Source organism: Dipteris shenzhenensis, chromosome 29 (genome assembly GCF_047967505.1).
Source record: "Dipteris shenzhenensis isolate YYH24624 ecotype China chromosome 29, Dip_SZ_1.0, whole genome shotgun sequence".
In the NCBI taxonomy this organism is placed as follows: Eukaryota; Viridiplantae; Streptophyta; class Polypodiopsida; order Gleicheniales; family Dipteridaceae; genus Dipteris; species Dipteris shenzhenensis.
In genome coordinates this window covers 23734391-23758312 of record NC_141624.1, presented here as the reverse complement: position 1 = coordinate 23758312, position 23922 = coordinate 23734391, and the positions used below count along the sequence as shown (strand labels likewise).

General features: G+C 38.9%; 1 protein-coding gene across 9 annotated transcripts; it reads left to right on the top strand.

Annotated features, from left to right (window-relative positions):
* The first annotated feature begins 8602 nt into the window (after positions 1 to 8602).
* On the top strand, positions 8603 to 22974 carry LOC147882610 (wax ester synthase/diacylglycerol acyltransferase 5-like). 9 transcript variants are annotated; one of them, XM_087400149.1, is made up of 9 exons: positions 8603 to 8741; positions 9349 to 9619; positions 10026 to 10613; positions 11350 to 11416; positions 15450 to 15545; positions 19894 to 20054; positions 20217 to 20426; positions 22305 to 22442; positions 22586 to 22973. In XM_087400149.1, exons 2-9 carry the CDS (start codon positions 9365 to 9367, stop codon positions 22742 to 22744), a joined length of 1674 nt encoding a protein of 557 aa, XP_087256275.1. In that variant the 5' UTR covers positions 8603 to 8741; positions 9349 to 9364; the 3' UTR covers positions 22745 to 22973. The 9 variants fall into 9 exon arrangements, with proteins under 9 accessions (XP_087256275.1, XP_087256274.1, XP_087256282.1 ...); XM_087400148.1 differs by having other exon boundaries at positions 9346 to 9619; XM_087400155.1 differs by lacking the exon at positions 8603 to 8741 and adding an exon at positions 8752 to 8965 and having other exon boundaries at positions 22586 to 22974.
* The last annotated feature ends 948 nt before the right edge of the window (positions 22975 to 23922 follow it).

Genomic DNA, 23922 nt, shown 5'->3' with positions numbered 1-23922 from the left:
AAGTGAAAATATTTTCTCCAAGTTTAAAAAAATTTTATTTCAATAAATAGCACCTCATTATGGTACACATTCGTCTTTGCAGAGCAAGTAAGCAATTGATCTCCAAAGAAGAGAGCGATGAGGTGAATTCTCAAAGTGGACCTACTATTGCAATTAACTACCGTCCACCACCTCATTCTTTTCCATTGAATGTAAAAGCAATAATTCCATCTAAGGAAAACTTTGTAGGTGGAGGCAATTCATTGGTATCACTCCCCATTACACAATTATTAGATTGCACTTCACAAAGATTCGTGTTTGAGGGGAAGTTGCTTTGTAAGGACGGAACTTACAAAGTAACAAATCCAAAGTACCCAACTTTCTTGAAAGGGGATTTCACAGATAGATTTTGTTCACACACTATCACACTACTTATTCCTTCAACTTATATTAACTAATTTGTAAACTTTTTGCAAGTCGGTGAGTTTTATAGAATTGAAGGGGCTAGCGTAGTGTTGAGAGGAGCAACTGAGGGTGGGACATGTAGATTCTCTTTGCTACTTGATGCTACTACATGCATTGTATGTGGTGAGCCTTTCGAGGGAAATCTTCACTTGATGCCCGATCATAACCTTTGCACATATGTGCGTTGGGCTTCGGACATGATCAACTTTGGCCAACATAACATTGCAACTATTATGGGGACTGTTGCAATTGTCATCATCAAAATTGCACATGAAGAAGGAATGGCGGATCAAATAATTGTTGCTGATGGGCCGCGTGATGAAGATAGAGCAGCCATAAGTTAACATTATTTGCTTCACATGTTTTCTTGTAAAAAAAAATTCTTGCAAATTATTTTTGCAAATTGCTTATGTTTAGTCCAATGTTTTTGTAGCTATCATTTGTGAATGAGAGAAAACCAACCCTCACTCAACTTGTGCAAGAATTTCATGATGAAGGCGTGGTTATGTACGTCTTGAAGAATATTTCTTTCTTGAAGGCTGAAAATACCATATGTATTTTTGACTTCACCATTTTGGCGGAGGTGCCAGATGGTCCAACAAAAGAAAGCTTGAAAGAAGCTTTTTCTAGTCAAGTTTCTCACCTTGGCTATGGAACAGAGGTACTTACTATAACATTCAATTTTTCTTTTTACTTACATCACAACAATAACTTATTGGTTTCTATCCCAATTGCAGATATCTGGAATATTATACTTCACAAACATCAATGCAGATCTTGTCGAGCATATGTGCGAGACTTGTGGAGGTCTGCGTGTAAGCAGGAATCCCATACATCCATTTTGCTACTCCTACAAGAGCCCAGAAGTGATTTTACAAGTTCCTACTTTGACAGCAAACATTGTTCAACGCAACGGTGAACAGGTCCCAATCCACATTAAAGGCCCATATGTAGACATGATACTTGCATTGGATGTGCCTTTTCTTCATATGTACGAGGAAGATCTCATGATGGTGCGAAACAAGCTTAAGACGATCAAACCAAGAGGAAGCTTCACTATTAATAGTTCTGGTGTTGTTATAGCATATGAGCCAAATGCATGAATTATTTGTATTATTTAGTGAAACATTTGATTGTTCTCAGCTTTGACAACAAGTACCTGGAGAAACCTCTGACTATAGATGAGCTTTTTGAAGCTGTCAAGGTGATGGCTAATGGTAAAACACCAGAAGAGGATGGTCTACCAATTGAATTCTACAAAAAATTTTGGTCCACTATTAGCCCATACCTCCTTCTCTTATGGTAGGAAAGTGTTAAAAATGCGAGCTTACCTACTCACATCAATGGTGGTGTTATTGAATTTATTCCTTAGGAAGGAGATCAGTCTGAGCTAAGGAACTGGAGACCTCTCACTATGCTCAATGGTAGCTATAAAATCTTTGCTACAGCTCTTGCTGTAAGGGTAAAAAACAGAATGGCCAAGTGGATCCTACCAGAGCAAAAAGGTCTCATAAAGGGTAGACATCTACTGGAAGTTATCAACAATATCTGGGAGGGTTGTGAGTTTGCCAGAGAAACAAAGCACGACATATTCTTTTTGAAGGTTGACTTTGACAAGGCATATGATAGACTTGAATGGGACTTCATCATCCAAGCTCTAGCTGACATGGGTCTTGGCCCCCTTTTCATCTCTTTTATCAAACTCGTTCTCACTAATGCTATAGCCAAGATATGTGTTAATGGGATCCTGAGACAACCGTTTGAGCTTAAAAGATCTATAAAACATGGGTGCCCTATTGCTCCTCTACTCTTTGCGATTGTTGTAGACTCCTTGGGGTGGCTTCTTTAGCAACAAAGTCAAGAAGGCAAGTTGAAAGGTATTGAGCTACCTTAAGGCAAGCACCTTATATGCTAGTAGTTTGCTGATGATACAAACTTAACCCTCAGGAATGAGTCACAAGATATCAAGGTGGCCATGGAGTCTTTAGAGATATTTTGCAAAGCCTCTGGGTCCAAAATCAACCACTCCAAAATTGGATATGCAACCCTCAAAGGGGATGAATAGCAAGTTTTGAAAGAGATGGATGCCAGAGAATCAAACATGGCTCAGTCTTCAGGTTACTGGGTATCCCCATGGGTTTTAATATTTCCCTCAAGCAGAGATGGGATTGGTTTCTGAACAGATTCCAAAACAAGATAGAGAAATGGAGAGGATTTCAAGCTAGTCTGGCTAGAAGAAGAATTGTTCTCAACCACTTCATATACCCTATTGTTATCTTCTACCTCACATCATGGTCCCTCTCCAAAGCTGGAATTAATAGGTTCATAAAAATGTGCAGATATTTTCTATGGGGAGGTAAGATACCCAAGGTTAGATGGGACTTCTTTATCAAACCCAAATAGGAGGAGGGATTAGGGGTTCTTTATATAGAGAAGGCTGCTCTGAAACTCTCCTCAACCTAGATATTAAAGGCAATCCTACACCCTCTTGAGGATTGGGCTCAACTTCTCCTTAGGAATGTCAGCTCCCTAAGACCCCTCAGAGCCCTCAAGTGGAAAAATTACCCCATGCTGTCAGCTATTTGTAACCTAGAGCCCTGCAAAGCTAAAGGCAGCCAATTTGGGTCTCTCTATGGACATCTTTGATATTCCATTTCATTTTGAGAATACTTTAATTTGGAAATAGAATTACTCCTTGGGGATAAACAGCTAGCAAAAAATCAAGTTTTCATTGAGAAACACCCACACAACACAAATGCTTTTGTATGTCTTAGTGAATTCTTTCCAAATTTGAGTTGCGAACAATTGTTGACTACTTTGTTTGAGAATATTGCTTCCCAACTTGGTAGTTCTAACAATCCATGGTCAATTTCCAAACAATAGCCAATGGATCATTGCTTACTATAGAGAATGTTGAGAATCTAGTTCATACTTCTTCTACATCTATTGCACTACTTGTTGACATTTTGGATCGATTTCGTTCATTGTTTGGAACAACTTTTGCTTTATTGTCTTATGATGGAGTGAAACTTCAACAAAAAGCTACAATGGGCACAAACAAACCAATGAGAAGAAATACTTTGCTATTAGACCAATCAAATGACATTTCTACAATCACACCTTTGCTTTGTCTATCTCAAAGACGTACATACACATTTTGGAATAAAGAACATCAAAATATACTAGAGCAACTTGTTTTGCAAAATCCAAGTTTAGCTGCAAAAGACATTGCTTCCATGCTTTTGGATACTTTAGTCGACACTAAATATTCAATGGCAACGATTACAAATAAAATCTACAAAGTTAGGACATTGCTTCTTGCTCCAAATAATGTAAATCCAAATCCAACAACTTGTGAAGATGCAACAAGACTTGTAGATACTTTAGCAAGTCAAAAAAGGCAAAGAAAAGAGAAAGTCCACCAACAAGAAAACATTAAAACAACATTGGATACACCATCTTTTCCTTGTGTTTATTGTGGTTCTTTGAAATTTTCTTTGAAGTTAAAGAAAGCCAACAAAAACAATACTATATTTTTGATAAGAAATGGAATAAATGTATCTTCGTCTTCTCCAAAAAATAATATGTTGTGCAACCTTTGTCAAAAATATATCAAACAAATGAAGCTTCCTTTAATGAATAAGAAAAACCTACAAATGATTTCAAAAAAAAACAAACACGAACAACTTAAACGATGTTGAAGCTAGATTAATTTCAATTAGAATACCATTTGCACAAATCAGAGAACTCAATTACGAAGGCCAATTTGGCTTGCATGAAAGCGTTGTGAATGTTTTTGCTGACGTTGATAGAGCATAACGAATACTGCTGAGGTTCAGGGGTCAAAATGATATTATTGCAGTAGCTATAAAACGAAAACTAGAATATAAGCACAGCTACATGAGTGGAGTAGTTCGACTAACATTAGCTATGTTCACATTAAAAGAATTGCTTCATATCCCTCTATACTAAGAAAACAATGTAAAAGTGAACCGTCTTTCGGAAAACCACATATAAAAAATTCAACAAGCAGAAATTTTGGAAGATGTAAATATGACATGCAAATCAGATGACATTGGAACAGCAGACACCTTTGTCCATGGAATTTATGCAAGCCAACAAGTTGTAGACTATGAAGATAAAACCATAGCCATTGCACCTTCAGAAGGTTTCTTCCCATTAAGCATCTTCAAAGACGAGGAACTAGCTTATCCAAAACTATTCTTTGGTCATCAAAGAAATTACAACATTCTAGAGCGAACATCTTATCAAGAAATGGCTATTTGGGAGCTTACCAATTCTGATCATCGATTTGCTTTATTAATCGACAATCTCTTCTTTAAAATAATGAAAATATTAGTGCATCAAGTTCTTTCATCTTATTGGATTCGTATGCGTAAAGCATAGACAGAGAACATCCATTGACTACAAGTGCTACTTTAAAAAAAATATTTTTGCAATGTTGCGGCAACTAAGACCTCCATGTTTCTTCATCACCTTGTCATCAGCTGAAAAAATTTGGGAACCTCTCGTTCAATGCCTGAGAAAATTAAATCCTACATTTGCAACTACCAATTGTAACCCAAACCATGAGATACAAGATTTAGTTCGAAGTGACCCTGTTACAATAGCATAGTACTACGTTAATAGATTTAAAGCTTTCAAAACATTGATTAAAAAAGACAACTCTATTCTTGGCAAAATAAAAGACTTCTTCTTTGTAACAGAATTTCAAAATCGAGGAAGCCAACACGATCATGGTCTTCTTTGGGTTGAGGAAGCACCAATATTTGGAATTTCATCTAATCAAGAAATAGAGGCATTTGTGGACACATACATCTCTACAAACATCGACAAGTTCGCATTCCAAAAGAAAGACATGCAAACACACAAACATTGGAAAACTTGCTTCAAAAATAAGAAAAAGTGCAAATTTGGTTTTCCACGTCCACCAATGGCAAAAACCACAATTTTAGAACCACTTCATCACAAATTTGACACCAAAATTCCTAAGAAAATCATGAAAGCCATTGCAATAATGTTACTAGAGGAGACAACAATGTCTCTAAACTAGATATCCTTCTTAAGCACATTGAAAGTTACTAAGGAAGAATACATACTAGCAATACATTCATCTATTTGCCAACCAACACTATTTTTGAAGAGAGAACCAAAGGATTTGTACACAAATAATTTCAACCCAAGTATGTCCAAACTATGGCAAGCAAATACAGATGTGCAATTTATATTAAACCCACATGGTGCGGCAACATACTGCACATCCTACATTACTAAAATGGATAAAGAGACAATAGAAGCTGTTAGAGCAGCACTCACACAAAGTATTTCCAATAACTCTCCTACAAATGAACGCATTCGAAGAGTTGGCAATGCAATCTTGAACACCCAGCATATAAGTTCCCGACAAGCAGTATATCTAGCACTATCTTTGCCCCTAACATCATCAACAAGACAATTTCAATACATCAACACAAACCCTCTCGAAAACAAAACGTACTTGCTCAAACATCATGAACAACTCCAAAAACTAAATCCATATGGCACTGAAATCTTCTTTGATGATATCCTTTCAAAGTACTTGAAATGTAGCAACAATCTTCACCACATTTGCTTGGCATCATTTATAAGTGAATACACAGTTTCACCCTCGAAAACACAAAAGCGAAAGAAAATCAAGATCATACGTTACAACTACAATGAAAATATAGATGCTGAGAACTATTACAGAGAGTTATGGATATTATTCTTACCATATCATGAAATGGAGCTACAACTTGACAAAAATAATATTATATGGCACTACATTTACATTGACAACAAAGAAATTGTGAAAACAATAGAATGAAATTTAACAAGCTAATTCCACAATTTCCTTCTAAATCAAGTAATAGTTCTAGAAGTTCCTCCTCCAATAATAATCCCCCAATGAACCAAACTGACACATATGACATTGCAATTGACATGCAAGGTATTCCTAAATCATCAACCTCTCTATGAAATTCTTTGCTTACATATAAGATGATATCTAACCATGACTACTACATATCGTTGAGAAAACTCAATGATCAACAACGTTTGATTCTCGAAGACACTATATTGAAAAAAAGATACAACCCAAGTATGCCACATCATCTATTCTTGACTGGAAATGCAAGAACAGGTAAAACCTTTGTTTTGATGTTAATAGTCCAAGCACTTCTACGATACTATTCACACAAACAAAGCACAAACTTGGAATTGCCAAGAATACTTCTCTTAGCATACACAGGAAAAGCAGCATTTAACATTGGTGGGACAACTATACATGCAGCTCTACATTTGCCTCTCATGGCATCTCATTACAGTAATCTTTCTTTCGAAAAGTTGCAAGAATTATCACAATTATACAAAGAACTAGAAGTTGTTGTTTTTTATGAAGTATCGCTCATTGGCCATAGCACTATGGTAGCAGTAGATATGCATCTACGTGAGATCAAACACAATCATTCACAACCTTTTGGAGGTCTTGATGTAATTCTTTGTGGTGACCTATGCCAAGCTAGTCCTACGAAAGATGCTTGGATTTTCATGGAAAAACCATCAAATTCTACAACTATGTCCTCGTTTTGGAAAGAAAATGTTCTGCTCTATGAATTAACAACAGCAATGCATCAACGAGACAATATATTCATTCAAATTCTAAATAGAATAAGAGTTGGAGAACACACACTAGATGATATCTCTTATCTTGACAACAAATACCATCGTCAACCAAGGGAAAAACAAAAAATACCACACTTATTCTACACAAATAATACAAAAGCCTGTTCACAATGAAGAGGTTTTCAAATTACTAGAGGAGGACCCTCACATATTCAAAGCAATTGACAAAAGAACCAAAACATGTAGCAAAACAATAACAATTCCATTAAACCCAAAGAACACAGGTGGATTACACACAATAGCTTACATCTCAAGCCAGGAATGATTGTGGAAATATGTTCTTGAAATATAGACATTCAGGATGGCTTAGTTAATGGGGCTGATGGAATTTTCAAACATTCTTTCAACAACACACTAGGGCGTGTATTGTGGATACAATTTAGCAATCAAGCGATAGGCCGAAAAACTAGATACAACAATGCCAACCTATACAACGACAACATTCAACATAGTTGGACACCGATATATCCAATAACAAGAGAATTTCAAATAGGGAAAAACTACTTGAACACAATTTTAAGAAATCAGTTCCCAATACAATCAGCGGCACAATCCATCGTTCACAAGGATGATCTATGGATTGTCTAGCTTTTGACCCAACCTTCATTAAGTCTCATGGACTTACATACACAACTCTATCACGCATACGAAATCCAGACAACCTTTTCCTCATAAACCCAATCCTATCAAAACACATAAAAGTTGATTCCAATGTTCTACAAGAAATCCAAAGACTCAAGAAAGAACGTAAGAGGATAACAAAACAAAAGCATTTCCATTCAAATATAACATCAACAATGACATTGCAATCGCTCAACACAAGAGCATTAACATCGCACTACGAGGACATAATCCAAGACAAAAGGATGCTAGCTGCAGCAATCTTGTGCCTCCAAGAATTACATTCAAAAGAAGACATCACACTAACATGGCCAGGATTTACATGTTTGCAAAAAAATCGAGGAGGAGGATTGGCAACATGCTTTAAAAAAGAATTGACCTTGCAAAGGGAAGAATAAGTCATAGAAAGACATTGAGAGTGCTACCTCAAAATATTCAAAACACATCAACTATCATCAATTGCAATAATGAATGTATACAAAGGACCAACATCAACAAGTTAAGTACTTGACAATGTTATCGACAAACTCCTTGCACAAAGTTCCAACAACAATAATTGGAGACTTGAAACATTCACTAAGATCTCAACCATTCACGTTCCACACATCTTACAACATACATGGAAAAAAAAAATTTCACTTAATGAATTCATGAACCAACAATTATTTGAGGTAACACTATTGACCATATATGGACAAACACAAAGAACGACCAAAACACAGGTGGTACAAATTTCATTTATTGGACGACCACTCTCAATCAAGGGCAGGCCTTTTGAATGTAATTCTTTTTGTTTAGACAGCTGATGGGACGGTACTTAACAAGTCAATGAATCGAAGATTCCTGCATCAGATTTTTTTTCCTGTTTGCCGATTTCTCCAGTCATCCAAATTTCCGTCGCCGTTTGCTCCTTCCTGAAGCTCGCATCTCCGGTGGATCGCCAGAAATCTCAGGTTTCATCCATCTCTTTTTGCAGCTTCCTTCGCCTGCTTTTGTGGATCACATCGATTTCGTCAACCAGACTGGCCATTCCACTCCACAGTCCTCCGACATCGCCCGTTCATCTCATCCCTTTTTACTCTTTCGTCGATCTCCGTTTGCGCTACGTATCGCGTTGCCTGCATCCAATCTTTCTAGAAGAGCTCGTCGTCGAGCTCCTTTTAAACTGTGAGAACAGGTCCTCTGCAGAAATTGGCAATTCTTATCGATGAGAGAGCGCGAGGGAAAAGTGAGAGCCAATGTTAGATTTTCTGTCTAGATTTTGGTACTGAACGAGAGAGAGAGAGATTTTCTGTCTAGATTTTGGTATTGAAATCCCGGTGCAACGCACAGAGAGACGGTCATTGCAAGGCTCGAATCTGCTGAAGGTCCAAAATTGTCGGAAGTTTTGAGTGATTATGCGAACGAAAGAGAGATCGCAACGCAAGTCTTTGAAAGAACGCGCCAGACAGAGACAGAGAGATTTCATGGCTAACGATGAATAGCAAAGATTGCTATCTGTTTGCGCTTCATCTGATTACCGTCTGAGGTATAGATTGATTGCTTCGTCTCTCTCAGCAGGAACTCTGAAGCAGATATGGAAGCAAGCGCAAACCCCGGACTCCGGCCAATCCTCACCAAATTACCTGCTGCGAAGCAAAACAATCACATCACCGCAGATGAAGAAGAGGAAGTCGAACCCGTTACACCTGCAGGTCGCGTCTTCTGTAATCCGCTTCTCAACTGCCATATCCTTGTGATTTTTGGTCTCAAAAATCCCCTACATCTCCAAACTTTCAAGGACGGGATTCGCAGCACTCTCCTCCAGCACAAACGTTTTTGCAGCGTCGTGGTAATCCTGTCCCTCTCTTCTTAGCAAACTGCTGCTTCTTTGTCTGTCGTTCGCTGCTCCAACTTGTATTCTCCGTGCCGTGCTATGGGTTATATTGCATAGTTATTCATACTTGAACACGAGGTGCTTCTTCAGATCGTAGTTGAGGACTTCAACAGTGCAATTGATGCGCGTATATTATGGATTGGAATCCTGAACGAGAACAACAGTTATTCGTAGTGGGTGCGTCCCGATGCATAGTGAACTGACAAGACACAACGATAAATTCGAAATTTTAGCTGTTCCTGCTGGGGACGCGTGAGTCGTGGGGAGGTGCACCAGCAATGGAAGGACCTAAAAGTTAGATACGTTTACAACTCGAATGCAAAATGCTTCTTACACTTAATATAATTTGCCGTCCCTGCAGAGGAAAGGTAAAAACGGGGAGCTTTATTGGGTGCGGACGACTGTTAATCTCGACGATCATCTGATCATACCAACAATAACAGACCAAAACAGGAATTCAGCCAACTTTGTGGAGGATTATGTTGCGGATCTCGCACAAGCCACCCCCCTTGATATGAATAGGCCACTTTTCGAGTTCCATATTTTGAATGCGAAGCTAGGCGAGGCAGTGGAGAATCTGGTATTCAGAGTTCATCACGCATTGGGGGACGGAATTTCCCTTATGTCTCTCTTACTTGCATGCACAAAAAGAGTAGATCAGCCTGATTCTCTGCCTACTCTGCCATCCCAGGCCCGTAGAAGAAGCCAGAAGGGCAAAGCTTCAGTTGCGATGTTTTGGCAGGAGTTTTTTTCGCTGCTTTGGAGGCTCCTCCTTATAGCTTGGTATTCGTTTCTGGATATTTGTAACTTTACTGCGACAAGTCTCTGGATGGATGATAGCCCAACTCCGATCAAGGGATATGCTGGAGTTGAAAATCGTCGGAAGCGGCTTGCTCACAAAACAGTTTCTCTTGAAGACGTTCGGATGGTGAAAGAAGCAATTAAAGGGGTATGCTCTTGATGCTTGTTGAAATTGAATGAACAACACGATCAGAACTTCCGGAATGTATTGTATTGAAATTATACGAATCAGTGTTCCTTTATGTCTGCTAGTTCAGATTATCATATCGTATTTCATAACAATTGGTTTTGCAAAGTTCACGCCTTAAAAAACATGATCCCCCTCTTCCATCTTTCTCGCATTGCGCATATGACAAGGCCCTTATAATCTCTGTCAACTCCTTTTAATCATATAATATAAACTTTGGGACAGCTGCGAAAACTTAAAATGCAATAATTCTTCTTTATTTCCATCTATCCTCCATTTCTCCAACCTAAACAAAGCAAGAAATTCACGTTATACCTCCCTTTATTTGCAGTTCCTCGCATATTATTGATGTCATGCATCTATCGACAAGGTCAGGAAGGGGGTTTCACGTTGGCAGTGAACACCTGTGTGATGACGGTTCAGACCTGCCACCGTCCAGAGGGCACTCACAAAACATGACCAATCAGAGAAATTTCTTCATGTTTTCCCGCTTCACATGTGCATTTGCTTTGCATTACAAAGAAAGGAAGAAAAAAGGTGTTTATGTATCTGTGTTATGATGAACAGAATTTGAGGTACGAGTTGATAGATATTAAGGGAGCCTATATATATACATATATATGGAGAGAGAGAGAGAGAGAGAGAGAGAGAGAGAGAGATTTTAAAGATTTGTGTGCTTGTTGTGTATGGATAGCAGACGGTCAATGATGTACTGTTTGGAATGCTTGCGGCTGGTCTTTCAAGCTACATGCAGCATCGATATGGTATGCATATGTTAAAACTCTCTCCTTAGAATCATTTGTATTCTTTTTTTTGGTTGCATCAGCTACCTTATCTAAGTGTATATCCTGCGATGACCTGGTTTGTAAAACTGTTATATGCCTTTTTCTGCCTCTATTCAATCAGAACCCATTCTGGAAAATATAGCATACCCTCATCTTTTCCTGGCTAATTTGACTGTAAGGAAGGGCTGAGCTAGAAGGGAGAAAAAGAGCTTAGAGTAGCAGAAAACCAGAGAGAGAGAGAGTCCGAATACTTTGTTGTGTGTGGACAGTAGACTGTCAATGAGGTAATGTTTCTGGTTTTTCAAGCTCTTGCTGCATCGATATGGTATGCACATGTTAAAACTTTCTCCTTAGGATTATTACATATAATTGACTGTCTTTTTTGCCCTTTGCATGACCTAAATTATCTGAGTGTATACTTCCAAGTCTTCAAATAAGCATGCAAAACCATCCACCACGCCAGTTTCATGAGATTGCAAAGACAGTTTTTGCCAGCTTCATTTTAAACTGTCCTTCCCAGCTTGTGATTGATTACCTCCTTTTTTCCTGGAGAAGTGATTGATTACCTCCTATATATATATATATATATATATACAGAGAGATAGAGAGAGAGAGAGGGGTATGGGTCTGGAGAGTAGGAGAGGGGATAAGATTAGAGGTCACAAAAAGTGCATGCAAGAGTGGAGGGGTTTTGATTTATATAGCACCCTCCAGAGTCCCCTCTAACTCTCACTAGAATAATCTACATTAGTTGCCATCCCTTGCCATAGAAATTTGCCCTCAAAATTACATGTTTCGGCTGTACAAGGGTGCTGAAACAACAAAATGATGCTGATCAGCTTGGTATAAGATAGGGATGCTCCTGGACAATGCTCTCTAGCTGCCACGATTGCTCATCTTTTGGTAGTCCTTTCCATCTGATAAGGTACTCAATGTATACCTTGTCGCAACGTACTCTTATCTCTGAAACCCACAATACGCTTGAGGACAGAGGATATGGCCAGCCTCATCCATAGGTCTCAAATCTAGGGGAATGTGTACATGCTAGCCCACATGTGGTTTTAGCAAAGACGCATGAAATACATTGTGGATATTGGAGTGCTTAGTAGCTCCAATTGATACGCTCTTTCCCCAACCTTGTGGATGATCGTGTTAAGGGCCATGCTCCTGATGAGCAAGCTTTGTGTTGGCATTACCCTTAATGTGAAGCATAAGATTTTTGTGGAGATGTAAATGCACATAATCCCCTTCATTGAAAGCCAAATGTCTCCTACTGCTTGGCTTGGGCATCTTGCATAAATTTTTGAGCCAAGTGTAGAAGGGTCTCATGCTCTCCACATCATCTCGTGCTTGCTGAATTTTCACAACCATGTTTGCAATTGAGAGGCATTCCAACTTTGCACCCATACATTGCCTCAAATGGGCTCATTCCAATAGAGAGATGCTTAGTGCTGTTGTGGCAAAATTCAGCAAGTGCAAGACACTTATCCCACGACCTCTAGGTGTCCTTGAAAAGATGCCTCTGGGATCCTTTACCATTTGTTCACCCTTTCAGACTAGCCATCAATCTTAGGATGGTATGCAGTGGTAGGGCTGTGTAAAATACCCGCTCATAAATTTTGCATCTTGACAATCTTTGAGGAAATCCATGATGCTTAAAGACCTGATCAATGAACTGCCAAGCAACCTGTGATGCTGAATACTGGGTCTTGGTAGGTTTGAAATGGGCTTGTTTTGTCAGCTTGTCCACCCCTACATAGATGCTGTCCCATCCTGTATTTGTAGAAGACATCCCAGTGATGAAATCTATAGCTATGTCTGTCCCCCCTCTTGAATGGGTAACGATTGTAACAAACCGGCTGAGAGTTTGTTTTGTTGACTTTATTTTTCTGCCATGGCAGACATTTAGCAACATATTTCACTATATCTCTCCACAGACTTCCTAGAAAAAACCCTGCCTCCTCTCATATATCTTTATGGCACCTGTATGATCTACATTAGGGGAAGAACGCATTTCCCTCAACACCCGCTGCCTATATTGTGAGTTTGGAACCAAGTAAATTTTGCTTGGGTACCACAACCATCCATTATCCAGGTTAAATTCAGGATGATCTTGACATGAGACCCCCCTCCAACTTTATACCTTTAATCTCTCCTTTATCTACACCTTCTTGGATAAGCCATCCTAGAGCATCTGTTGCTATAGCAAACAAAAAGGGGGAGAGATTACATCCCTGTTTAATGGAATTTTTAAGTTGAAAGGGAGGAGAAGTTTTCCCATTAATCCCAACCTTAGCTCTTGCCTGTACAGGCAACCTATCCACATACTTCCTGAAGCTAGGTCCTACCACATCTTTTCAAGAGTGCACTGAATAAAGCCCCATTCCATCCTATCATATGCTTTGTCAAATCCACCTTGAGAAAACATATGTCCTGTCCTTGCCCATGGGCATATTCCAGGCCTTCCCATTGAGTGAGAATTGCCTTTAAAATGCGTCTTCCTCTAATTAAACCCTTCTGCTCCTCCCTGATCTAGTCTTGCATCTTAAATTTTAACCTAAGAGCCAGTGCCTTGGCAAAAATCTTGTAGCAAGTGTTCAACATTGTGAGAGGCCTCCAATTCTTTAGGTCATCTTTCTGTCCACCCTTTGGAATGAGTTTAAATCATGCCTGTATTTATTCATGGATCAAGGTATCCTTCTCTAGAAAGTCTTGGCACATAGAAGGAAGAGGTAGGGTCCTACCACTTCCGAAAAAGTCTGATAGAACTCCACTGGTAAGCTGTCTTGGCCTGGGATCTTTCCTTTAGCCATCTCCTTCACTGCACCCTTCAATTCTTCTAGTGACAGCTCCTTGTTGAGAAACAGAGCATCAAAGTTAGACACTGTTTTGGGCCTGTCTACCAAAACAACTATCCCCTGTTAGACTTGAAGACCATAAAATAGATTTGTTCCCAGGTAGCTTCCGCCTGACATTGCTTCTTATAGACTTACCACATCTCAACAAGAATAGATCTGGAAACGCATCTTGTTCCCGAGCTATCCTAACTCTTAAAGAGGATGGATATTTACAGTTTTATATACTATAGGACTCTAAATAGAATCATGGTTGTTAAGACACTCGTGTCTTATCGTAAGACACTTAAGACACTTAAGACACTTAAGACACGTGTCTTACCTTAAGACACCTTTAGACACTCTTGTTTTTTTTTTTTTTTGGTGGGTGGGGGGTAATAACAACATTGAGTTTGACTTAGCCATGCTATCATCGATGGCGACTTTGGATCTAGCAGTGGCAGTGACCTCGTAGATTCAGATTAGGATGAATCTTGAGAGATTTGAGTCTTGAGAGTCGAAAGTTTCCTTTCAATTATATGTATCGAGATGCAGATTTCATTCATATCACATGTGACAAGATTCAATTGTCCATTTAAACCTTTAAGTACTCAATACTTGCGAGCTCTTGAGTCACAAGTCTTAACTTCAAGTTTTAAGTCTTGAGTGATGAGTCTTGACTCTTAACTACATTGTACAAGTGCCTTCTTGCATTGTTTAAGTGTAGCTTATTGTACTTCTAGAATCTAGCAGTGAGCTATGCTAGCAAGTTGTACATTTGTATACTTATACATATATTAATTAAATATTTATTATTATAATCACAATGGCGTGTCTTATCTTTAAGACACTTTAGACACTCGTGTCTGAAGCGTTAAGTGTCGTGTCTTAACGTGTCTTACAACCATGAATAGAATCACCGTCAAGGATTCCTTGGATGATGTTATATTGGATAAGCTAAAAGGTCTACCACCATGGTTGCATATCTTACCAGTGTTAAAGATTTGAAAGAGCAGTTGGCAAATATTGATGAGGTAGTCCCAGATTCCCAGCTTGTATCCATGACACTTGATGGATTGCTTGATTCATACCAGAGCTTTGCCACTACTTTGCGGTTGGTTGCCATGGGCAATGCCAACCACTACACTTTTAACCAGCTGGTTTCTCTTTTGTTACAGGAAGAACAAAGCCGTGTGAATATAATGCTTCTATGGCAAGTGATCAAGCATTTGCCATTCAAGATAGAAACAAGGGCAAGGGGAAAGTTTCAGCTGGTAAGCCCACTCATACACATGCTGGTCATTTTGGTCTTATTTATGCCACGGCCAACTTCAACCAAATGATGGAGAGGATTTTTCTTACTATGATGGATGAATATCTACCTTTACTTTTTGGGCTTACCAATGCCGCAGCCAAGTTCAACCGAGTGATGGAGAGGACTTTTCTTAGCATCGACAATTTGTGTTCTTTTAAGTGATATATTGCTCTTCAGTTTTAATGAAGCTGAGCATTGACAACATCTGGAGGTTGTTCTCAAATCTCTCAGAGAATATAAATTGCATGTTAGTAGAGTGAGTTCTTAAAGCTGAAAATCTAGTATTTGGGACACATTGTCACTCAAAGACTGGATCGTACCAAAAGAAACGCTATCCGGAGATGGCCTGAGCTTCAGGATGCCCATCAAATCTAATCTAATCTCATCAAGAAGAAGCTTAAACTCCATTGGACTTGGAGGGAATAGAGAGCTTTTGTCGAATTAAAGGAAGGCATGATAAAAGGGCCAGTTTTACATATGCCAAATCTATAAAGTCAATTTTAGTCAAGGTTAATGCTAGTGGTCAACCGTCAAAGTGAGTGAGTATTACTTAGGAAGTCACCGCATAGCCTATAAAACTCTTAGATTGGGGAGTCTGAGCTCAAATATGACATTCATGAAAAGGCGATGAAAGATATACGAGTGTTACTTACTTGGGAATGAGTTTATTGTCAAAACTGATCACCAAAGCTGAAAGTATTTTTAACTAAAACGAATATTTTTTTTGTAAATTCAAAATAAAATCCAAGAAAAGCATATGAAATGGGATCATTTCCTAGCCATGTTGCATTTGCAGATTTTGTATACTGCAGGTAAGAATTTATATTGTAGCGGATTTATTTATCAAGAAGACTAGAGATACACCATATATTTGTGGGATCCTGACTTCTCCAGTATTTCTATGAAGGAAAACTATTCTGAAGATCCTGACTTCTCCAGTATTTGGCAAAAATTGCAGCTAGGCTCACCTTATTCGATTCAAGATGGATGGGTATCTACTAATGGATGATTGTTTGATGTATCACTATGTCTCTCCAAATTGAAGTAATAAAGGAAAGTCACCAGCCTGCATATTTGGGCATCATGGGCAAGATGCTACATTTGCTAGCTTGGAATTATAATTCTTTTGGCTGGCACGTTGTCAAGATATTCATCGCTTTGTACAAGAATGCATGGTATGTCCAAAAATCTGAGTTTATACGGGATACACCCATAGGTCAACTTCAATCAGTTCACAAAGAATTCATCAGTATGGATTTTATTTACAAGATCAAACGAAATGCAGATGGCAATGAACAAATATGGGTCTTTGTGGATTGGTTTAATAAGCTATATTGATTCTTTATTTTGATTTTATTCAAAGTACGATAATCTATGCATAAATGCATAGTATGATTCTTTTCTGTCCTAGTTAAATTGGTGAAGAGCAAGCTGAGCTACTTGGTTGAATTCGACCCTTTCGAAGATATTCTGCTAGCTGTGTCTCTACCTCACATTTCTCCATTTGAGCAAATCTATAAGGGGCTTATAGACAGGGGTATATTCGAAATATATACATTTAATGACCTACTTCTCTCTCAAGGGATAAACATTAGGTGCATCAAATAGCAATACATCCTTAAATTCAGCCATTAAACCATTAAAAGAAACTTTATGCTTTTCAACAGCATCAAGTAAAACTTTACTCTTGTCAAGTGTCGAAGAAATTAAATCATCAATAAAAATAAAATCACAAATATATACTTTGCATTCTTGCTAGTATAAGAGCTTTCCTAGTCATTGAACAAATAATTGGAGAGCTAAGCACATCATGTTCTCACTGAATCTGGAAGACCTCACCATACTCTTTAAATATAGTGGAATTATTTAAATTACTCCGTTGCAAGACATGCCCCAAGACTATAAAGTCATTCTTGACCTAGGACAATATCAAGTTTGTCGAGATGCATGATTTGGAACTGAAGGCATCTTTATAGGCTTGAATGTCCACCTCTACACGATATATCATGGTATCTCAAACTTTTTTATTGTTATCCTTTGCAAGAGTATTTTTGGACACTAGGACTCTCAAGCGACTTCGATTTCTTAACTAATGAGTAGTTTAATAAATTATGGGTGATACCCTTAATATTTCCATGCATCCTCATCAAATCATAAGGACTAAAAGTGGGCTGCTACATTATCGATGAAAGGCAACACATATGGGTTCTCTCCTCATGCTAAACCTCATGATAAGCCCCACTAATGCAAGAGTTAACGAGTCCTTATGGTTTCGTACCTTACTATATAAGATCCCATGATTATAGTTGACATAAGATGGGCCTTGTTGAGCAGTTTTATTTTACTTCTGGCTGGTATGTAGACCCTTATCTGGAGGGTATTCCATTTGTTATTTGGAGGCTTTGGCCTTTTGGGGGTGTCCCCATAAAGTTTCATCATTGGGATCCAAGTGAGTGGGAGTATATTGTAGGAGAGAACCACTCATAAGTGTCTTTCCCTCATTGACTTCAGAGTAAGTAATGCAAAAAAAATTCAGATTATTGCCTGAGATTGGAGACCTTTTAGAGCTCACTATGGAGAGAGCTTTCAGATCACACATTGGAGATACAGAGGTCACATGGAGGAGACTTTGGAAATCCCTAAGGAATAGAAAAGTCACTCTCTTCCTTTGGTTTTCTATTCATAGAGGGGTTGTAGTAAATCAGTGGAACATTTTTGGAGTTGATCCCTCTTGTCCACGGTGCATATCAGTTGATGAGACTAGTCAGCACTACCTCTGGGAGTGCAAACAGGCCAGGGTCATTTGGACCAAGATAGTAGAGCTTTCGGGCAGGTTTCCCCCCCTTCACTATGTTCATTACTTGGGGTTCAGTGGCCTGGTTTTCACTTACTAGGCCTCATAGGCATGATGTGGCATTTCCAGCCACAGTCCTGGTTCATATCAGGTTTTTTATTTGCTCATACTTTTGAGTGTTATATTACCATAGGTTTTTCATGCACCACATGATATCTATGCCTTGAGTTTCTTCCTAGGCTATTTCTTTCATACTTAATAGAAGTTTATTTCTTTTTCTCTAAGATTAAGCCTCTACAAGCTGCCTTATTGAGCTATTGATTATCTAAAGGAGAAGTCAGCACTCTTCTTTTGATGTATACATGGAGATGTCATATGAAGAAACTTCTAACTAGTATTAGGTTAGTTATGAAAGAAGTATGCGATGAAGATAGCCCAAGTTGGGAAACTGGAAATGTGTAAATGAGAAGGCTTTAAGCTGGCGGAAGATATTTGTCCATTTTCTTTGAATTTTGGAGCATCAGGATGGTGCTGTCCCTTCTCCTCACCCAGCTCGCTGCTTCCCACCAGGCTCACCTCGCTCACCCCTGCCCCTCCGTGGGCTGTCTCCCCAATGAGCTCTAGCTCTCTCTCCCTCCCCCCTCCCCCCCCCCCCCCCCCCAATGCTCTTTTCGCTGCAGCCCTCTCCTTCCCCCGCCCGCCCTTTCATGCACAGCTGCTCACAGCATGTCCACCCCCCCCCCACCCCCCATCTTGCCATTTGCCCTTTTCCATTGATGGCTGTTTTTGGCCCCTCACGTGACAGCCAACAATGGAAGCTGCCTATCTTTCCCTGCCACCCCTTGTGCAGTGCACTACCAGCACCCCTTTCCTACCCCACCTTGCCTCTGGCATTAAGATGGTTTTTATGCAGCTTCAATACGTGATTTAAGGGTTTTTTGCCTCCAGTAGGTGGTGCCTTGAATGATGATGTCCCGTTTTGAACAAAGGCTCTCATAGCAAGACCCTCTGCCCTCACCAGCATCAGAATACACTCACCTGAGGACAAACAATATGTTGAGTACATTGGTTAGGTCTCTTTGCCTAGACTTACAGAACATCCAAAAGGAAAGTTTGTTCAATGAACTATATCTTGCTGGGTCAATCACAGTTGTTTTCAAAATTGTGCACAAAGAGCAGGTGTGACAATGTTGTCTTGGAAGTTTTCGCACCTTTCGTAAATCTAATAAAAGCTTTTATAATTTAATATTCCGAATTTACCATCATGAGCTCAATTCTTTCTTTTTCTATTTTTTATTATTGTTCTTTCACTGTTACCCAGCCATAACAGAGAGGTGGCAGGCTATCAATTTCTTGCCCAAGACGTCCACTTTATTCTCCATTAGATAATTTATTCTTTTCATAAAGATCACTTGAAGAGTAACATTTGGCCTTTTATAGGTTTAATGGCTTGCTCAGCAGCAACTCAAAATGTCTTTACAAACTCTCATTGTAATGTTGACATGTTTTACAGATCAAGGGGCTAAAGATAAACTAGAAACTTCAGATTTGGGAACTGGGGGGCACTCTTCAGAAAGTCGATGGAATTCATGTGATAAAGAAAAAAGTTTATTGGCACATCTGCGAGTGAGGGCATCTGCACTGGTCAACACGAGGCCTTCACCAGGTTTGCATGTAAGTCAAATATATTTGCTGGACTTTGGGGATATACTTATCTCTGCCTAGCTTCCTGGTTATATCACGAAGCTAAATGATGCTTAGTTCACTGGATCTGTGTAATGAGTAAGTTGTTAATATTTAAGTTTCCCTTTTTTAAAATAAATATAATATTTGCAGGAAATGCAAGATATGATGTGTGGAGCATCCCAAGCTAGATGGGGAAATCAAATGGGTTATATTATTCTTCCAATTCCTATTTCTGACCACAAAGATGCTCTAGAGTTTGTGCACAAAGCCAAGCGTATCAGTGATAGGAAAAAATTATCACTGGAAGCTGTATTCACGTATAACAGTGGCACACTGCTAATGAAGCTTACTGGAGCAGAGGTTAATGCCCTTTCCATCTGCTGCACAAAATACTTTTTTATAATATTGTACAAGAGTTGAATAAGTTTTCTTTATAATTTATTATCTTATGCATGTTTATTGCAAGCACTGGGTTTACATTATTTGTCAATAAACATTAGTAGAGATTAATTGAATGTGTCAGATTTAATAGCTTGCAGAATATATGGATCTTATATTCAATAGCCTCTTCTCTTGTCAAATAATATTTACTGTGTAATGCCATCCCTTCATATGGTAAATGTCCTTTAATGTATACATGCGTAACCAGAAGTGTCTTACATTGTTAGTGATATAGTCAATGAGTTAGTCTCAATGGTAAGGTTTATGTTGCACATGACCTTTCTGTTCCCTACAAGTAGAAACATCATCTCAAATAATAATTCTACAACCCTGGCAAAACAACTAGAGGTACTTTCCTTGTTAAAACGCAAGATAAAAAAAGGGTGCTCAACTCAAATGAGCATGGAGCAAAATCAACCAATGATACTGCATGATACCTGATAAGTCAATCAGATATGCTTTTGCATTCCATAAAGATCAGAACAAGATAGTTCCCAAGATATCTATGAGCTGCCAGCCCACTTTTGCATAGGTGGGCATGCAAGCACTTGCCATCCATAAGATTTTACTTTTCCAGCACCTAAAGATGCAAACCATTGTGGGAGCCTTTGAAGAGAGTCCAGATGCAATGTAGTTGCATCTGTTTGAAACAGTTCAGAGCTTCCTCACCAGGTCCTTATCAGCATAACTCTAGTTAGTGTAGTCATGACATTACATTTCGAGCTTGAAGCCCATCTTAAATGCTTCCCTTGCTTTGGCAAACGAGCCACATTTGGCATGAACTTTTTGCCAACAGAGAGAACCCTGTACGATGCTGTTCTAGCAAGCTTTGCATGTATTTCTCAACCCTTGTCTATGGCTCATATTTTGGCACAAGATTGCAAGCTACAAACATAAGTAAAATCATTTGGAGAGACACCTTCTAAATTACATTTGTACGAAACGGTTAAGCTCTTCCTTATGAAGAACTTTTTCAAAATATCCTGTAATTATTACGTTGCATGAGCCTACATTTTGAGGTGGAAGCTTCTGGATTGTGTCTTGCTTTACCAGGCAGGCAAGCTACACTTATCATCCATATCCACCATGCGACCAATGCAGGCCATGACACTACATGTCAAATTGGAAGTCCATTGAATGCTTCCCTTGTTTTTGGAAGTGAGCACAGTCAGCATATATATCCACGATAGAGAACTCTTTCCAACCCCTTTCTAGCAATCTCAGTATGTATTTGGTCCTTTTCTATATCTCCTATTTCACCACAAGATTCCAAGCTGCAAACAAATGTGACAGCATTGTGGAAGATGCTTGTTAATTTTAGCTCAGGGTTTTCTATGATTAGTTGTATAAGGTGCAAGAAAGAACTTTTTCTGATAAGCTATATACAAGGGAAGTACACATACATACATACATAAGGTGCAAGAGAACTCTTTTCTAATAAGCTATATACAAGGCCAAAAAGGGTTTATACAAGGTAGAATCTAGAATTAATGCATCTAAGGACTTACCACTAACAGAAGCCTCTCTAAGATGATAATTGGGTTTTTCTTTATCACCTCTCTTTGTCACATTGAAGACCTGTAGACTCTCTCGATCATCATGTATATGATGTTATACTTTCTTCCCTTAGGACTAGAGAAAAGGTCAAAAGCCTACAATCTGCTCAAAGTGAATTATATTTTTCTTATTTGAAAAGTAAGCATTAAAAAAATACGATTTTTTTTGGGATGAATTTCAGATTTGAAAGAAACTATTCATCTACTAAACTGTGATCATATCCTGCATTTTTTCTTCTAGATGCCAACTAAGCTCACTTATAGGTGTGCATCACATGCTACATTGTCTTATTCAAATGTTGTGGGCCCTTTGGAAGAGATTCAGTTTTTTGGCCATCCAATCACACACATTATTCCAACAGTTTGTGGTCAGCCACAGGTAATTTCTTCATTCACGTCAGTAAGGAGCAATTTCTTTACACCTGGATTTGGAGTTGAATAAAATCGTATTTGAGTAACAACTCTTTCAGGTCCTCATATATAAAGGTCTTTTTTAGTTTGATATGATGCTATTTTCTGCAGTCACTATGCGTACATGTCCAGAGCTACATGGGGAAGGTCACAATAATTGTCTGTGCAGTTGAAGACATCATTCCTGATCCTGAGAAGCTTTGTAATTTTATGGCATCTGCACTGGAAGAGATGAAGCAGAAGGTCACCAGTGGACTGATTAGTGGTTGATTATTTCGATGTGTCGTCTGGTTGGATTACCACAAGTGACTCATTAATGGTGCAGTTTGATTATGTTTCTAATATGGAATTGTTAGGTGCATAGCGTTTATTTCTTATATGATTCTTTGGTTGGAGTATAGCTGACTAGAAACTTTACTGAAATTCAGTTGAAGTCAAGGCTGTCAATCTAGAACTAGGTTCAATATTTGTTTGCCTTGAAAAACCTCAACCTTTATTGAAATTCAAATATCATGTTTTTTATTTCTCGCACATCTATTTCTAAAGGAAGAGAGAGGTTACGACATAAGAATATCATGGAGCTTGAAGAAATCATTAGAGGGAATATTGTGCCGTTTTCTGCATCATTTCACACATGAGCATGCATTTAAAACATTCAGTTCTAAACATTGGGTATCAGAGTGGAACAATTCTGGCCCATGTTGGCTGTTCATGGCAAAGGACAAAGTACGTGCATAGGGCCAGGCGAGGCAGATGTGCGCCTGACACGGACTGCGGCAGACGGGATGGACTGCTGCAGACTGGCATAGACTGCTACAACTGGTTTCTAGTGCTCGAAACACGTGCAGCAAAAATTTCAGAGACTGGAATTTTGTTTCTGTTTTCATCTATGTGGATCTCTCGCCTGGCTAAAAATAAAAAATTTGAGGGACCAAAATCTCTGTAATCGTAGAAGGTTATTTTGCTTCTCTCACATTCTCTTGATTGCAGGTCCTTACATTGAGTCAGCTTTACTATATTGAGCCTTAAGGGAGTTGGAACCCTCCTCAGTTGTTCTTAAGGTCCTTCTAGGTAGTGTTTTCAGCGCAAAGAGCTCCATCCTAGGCAAGCCTTGGTTAAGCAATAGCTTGATATTCCATGTATAGCCTAGGCCTTGTTGTCGCTTCCCTGTTACCACCAACCCGACTAACTCAGGGGCACTCGGTCTAGTTCCCAATCCGACGTCACACTCTTGCAATTCTAAGGTAGGTGTGCTTGGTTGTAGAACGGGTGCCATCATTGAACACTTGGAGGTCAGGGATAGCTAGTGGGAGGAAACCGTACGGTGACGGGAGAATACAGGCTTACATATATTAACACTTAGTGAAATGGCACCATCAGTAGTACAAAAGGAGAGAGTAATCTTCTATTCATTGAAACAAGATGCGTAATACAACCAAGCCGCCTCG

Bases quoted from the DNA above. Each gene is read 5' to 3' on its own strand.
- LOC147882610 (XM_087400155.1), top strand. From the start codon at position 9,365: ATGGAAGCAAGCGCAAACCCCGGACTCCGGCCAATCCTCACCAAATTA. The intron at 9,620-10,025 runs GTAATCCTGTCC...CCGTCCCTGCAG, and splicing joins AACGTTTTTGCAGCGTCGTG to AGGAAAGGTAAAAACGGGGA. The intron at 10,614-11,349 runs GTATGCTCTTGA...TATGGATAGCAG, and splicing joins TGAAAGAAGCAATTAAAGGG to ACGGTCAATGATGTACTGTT.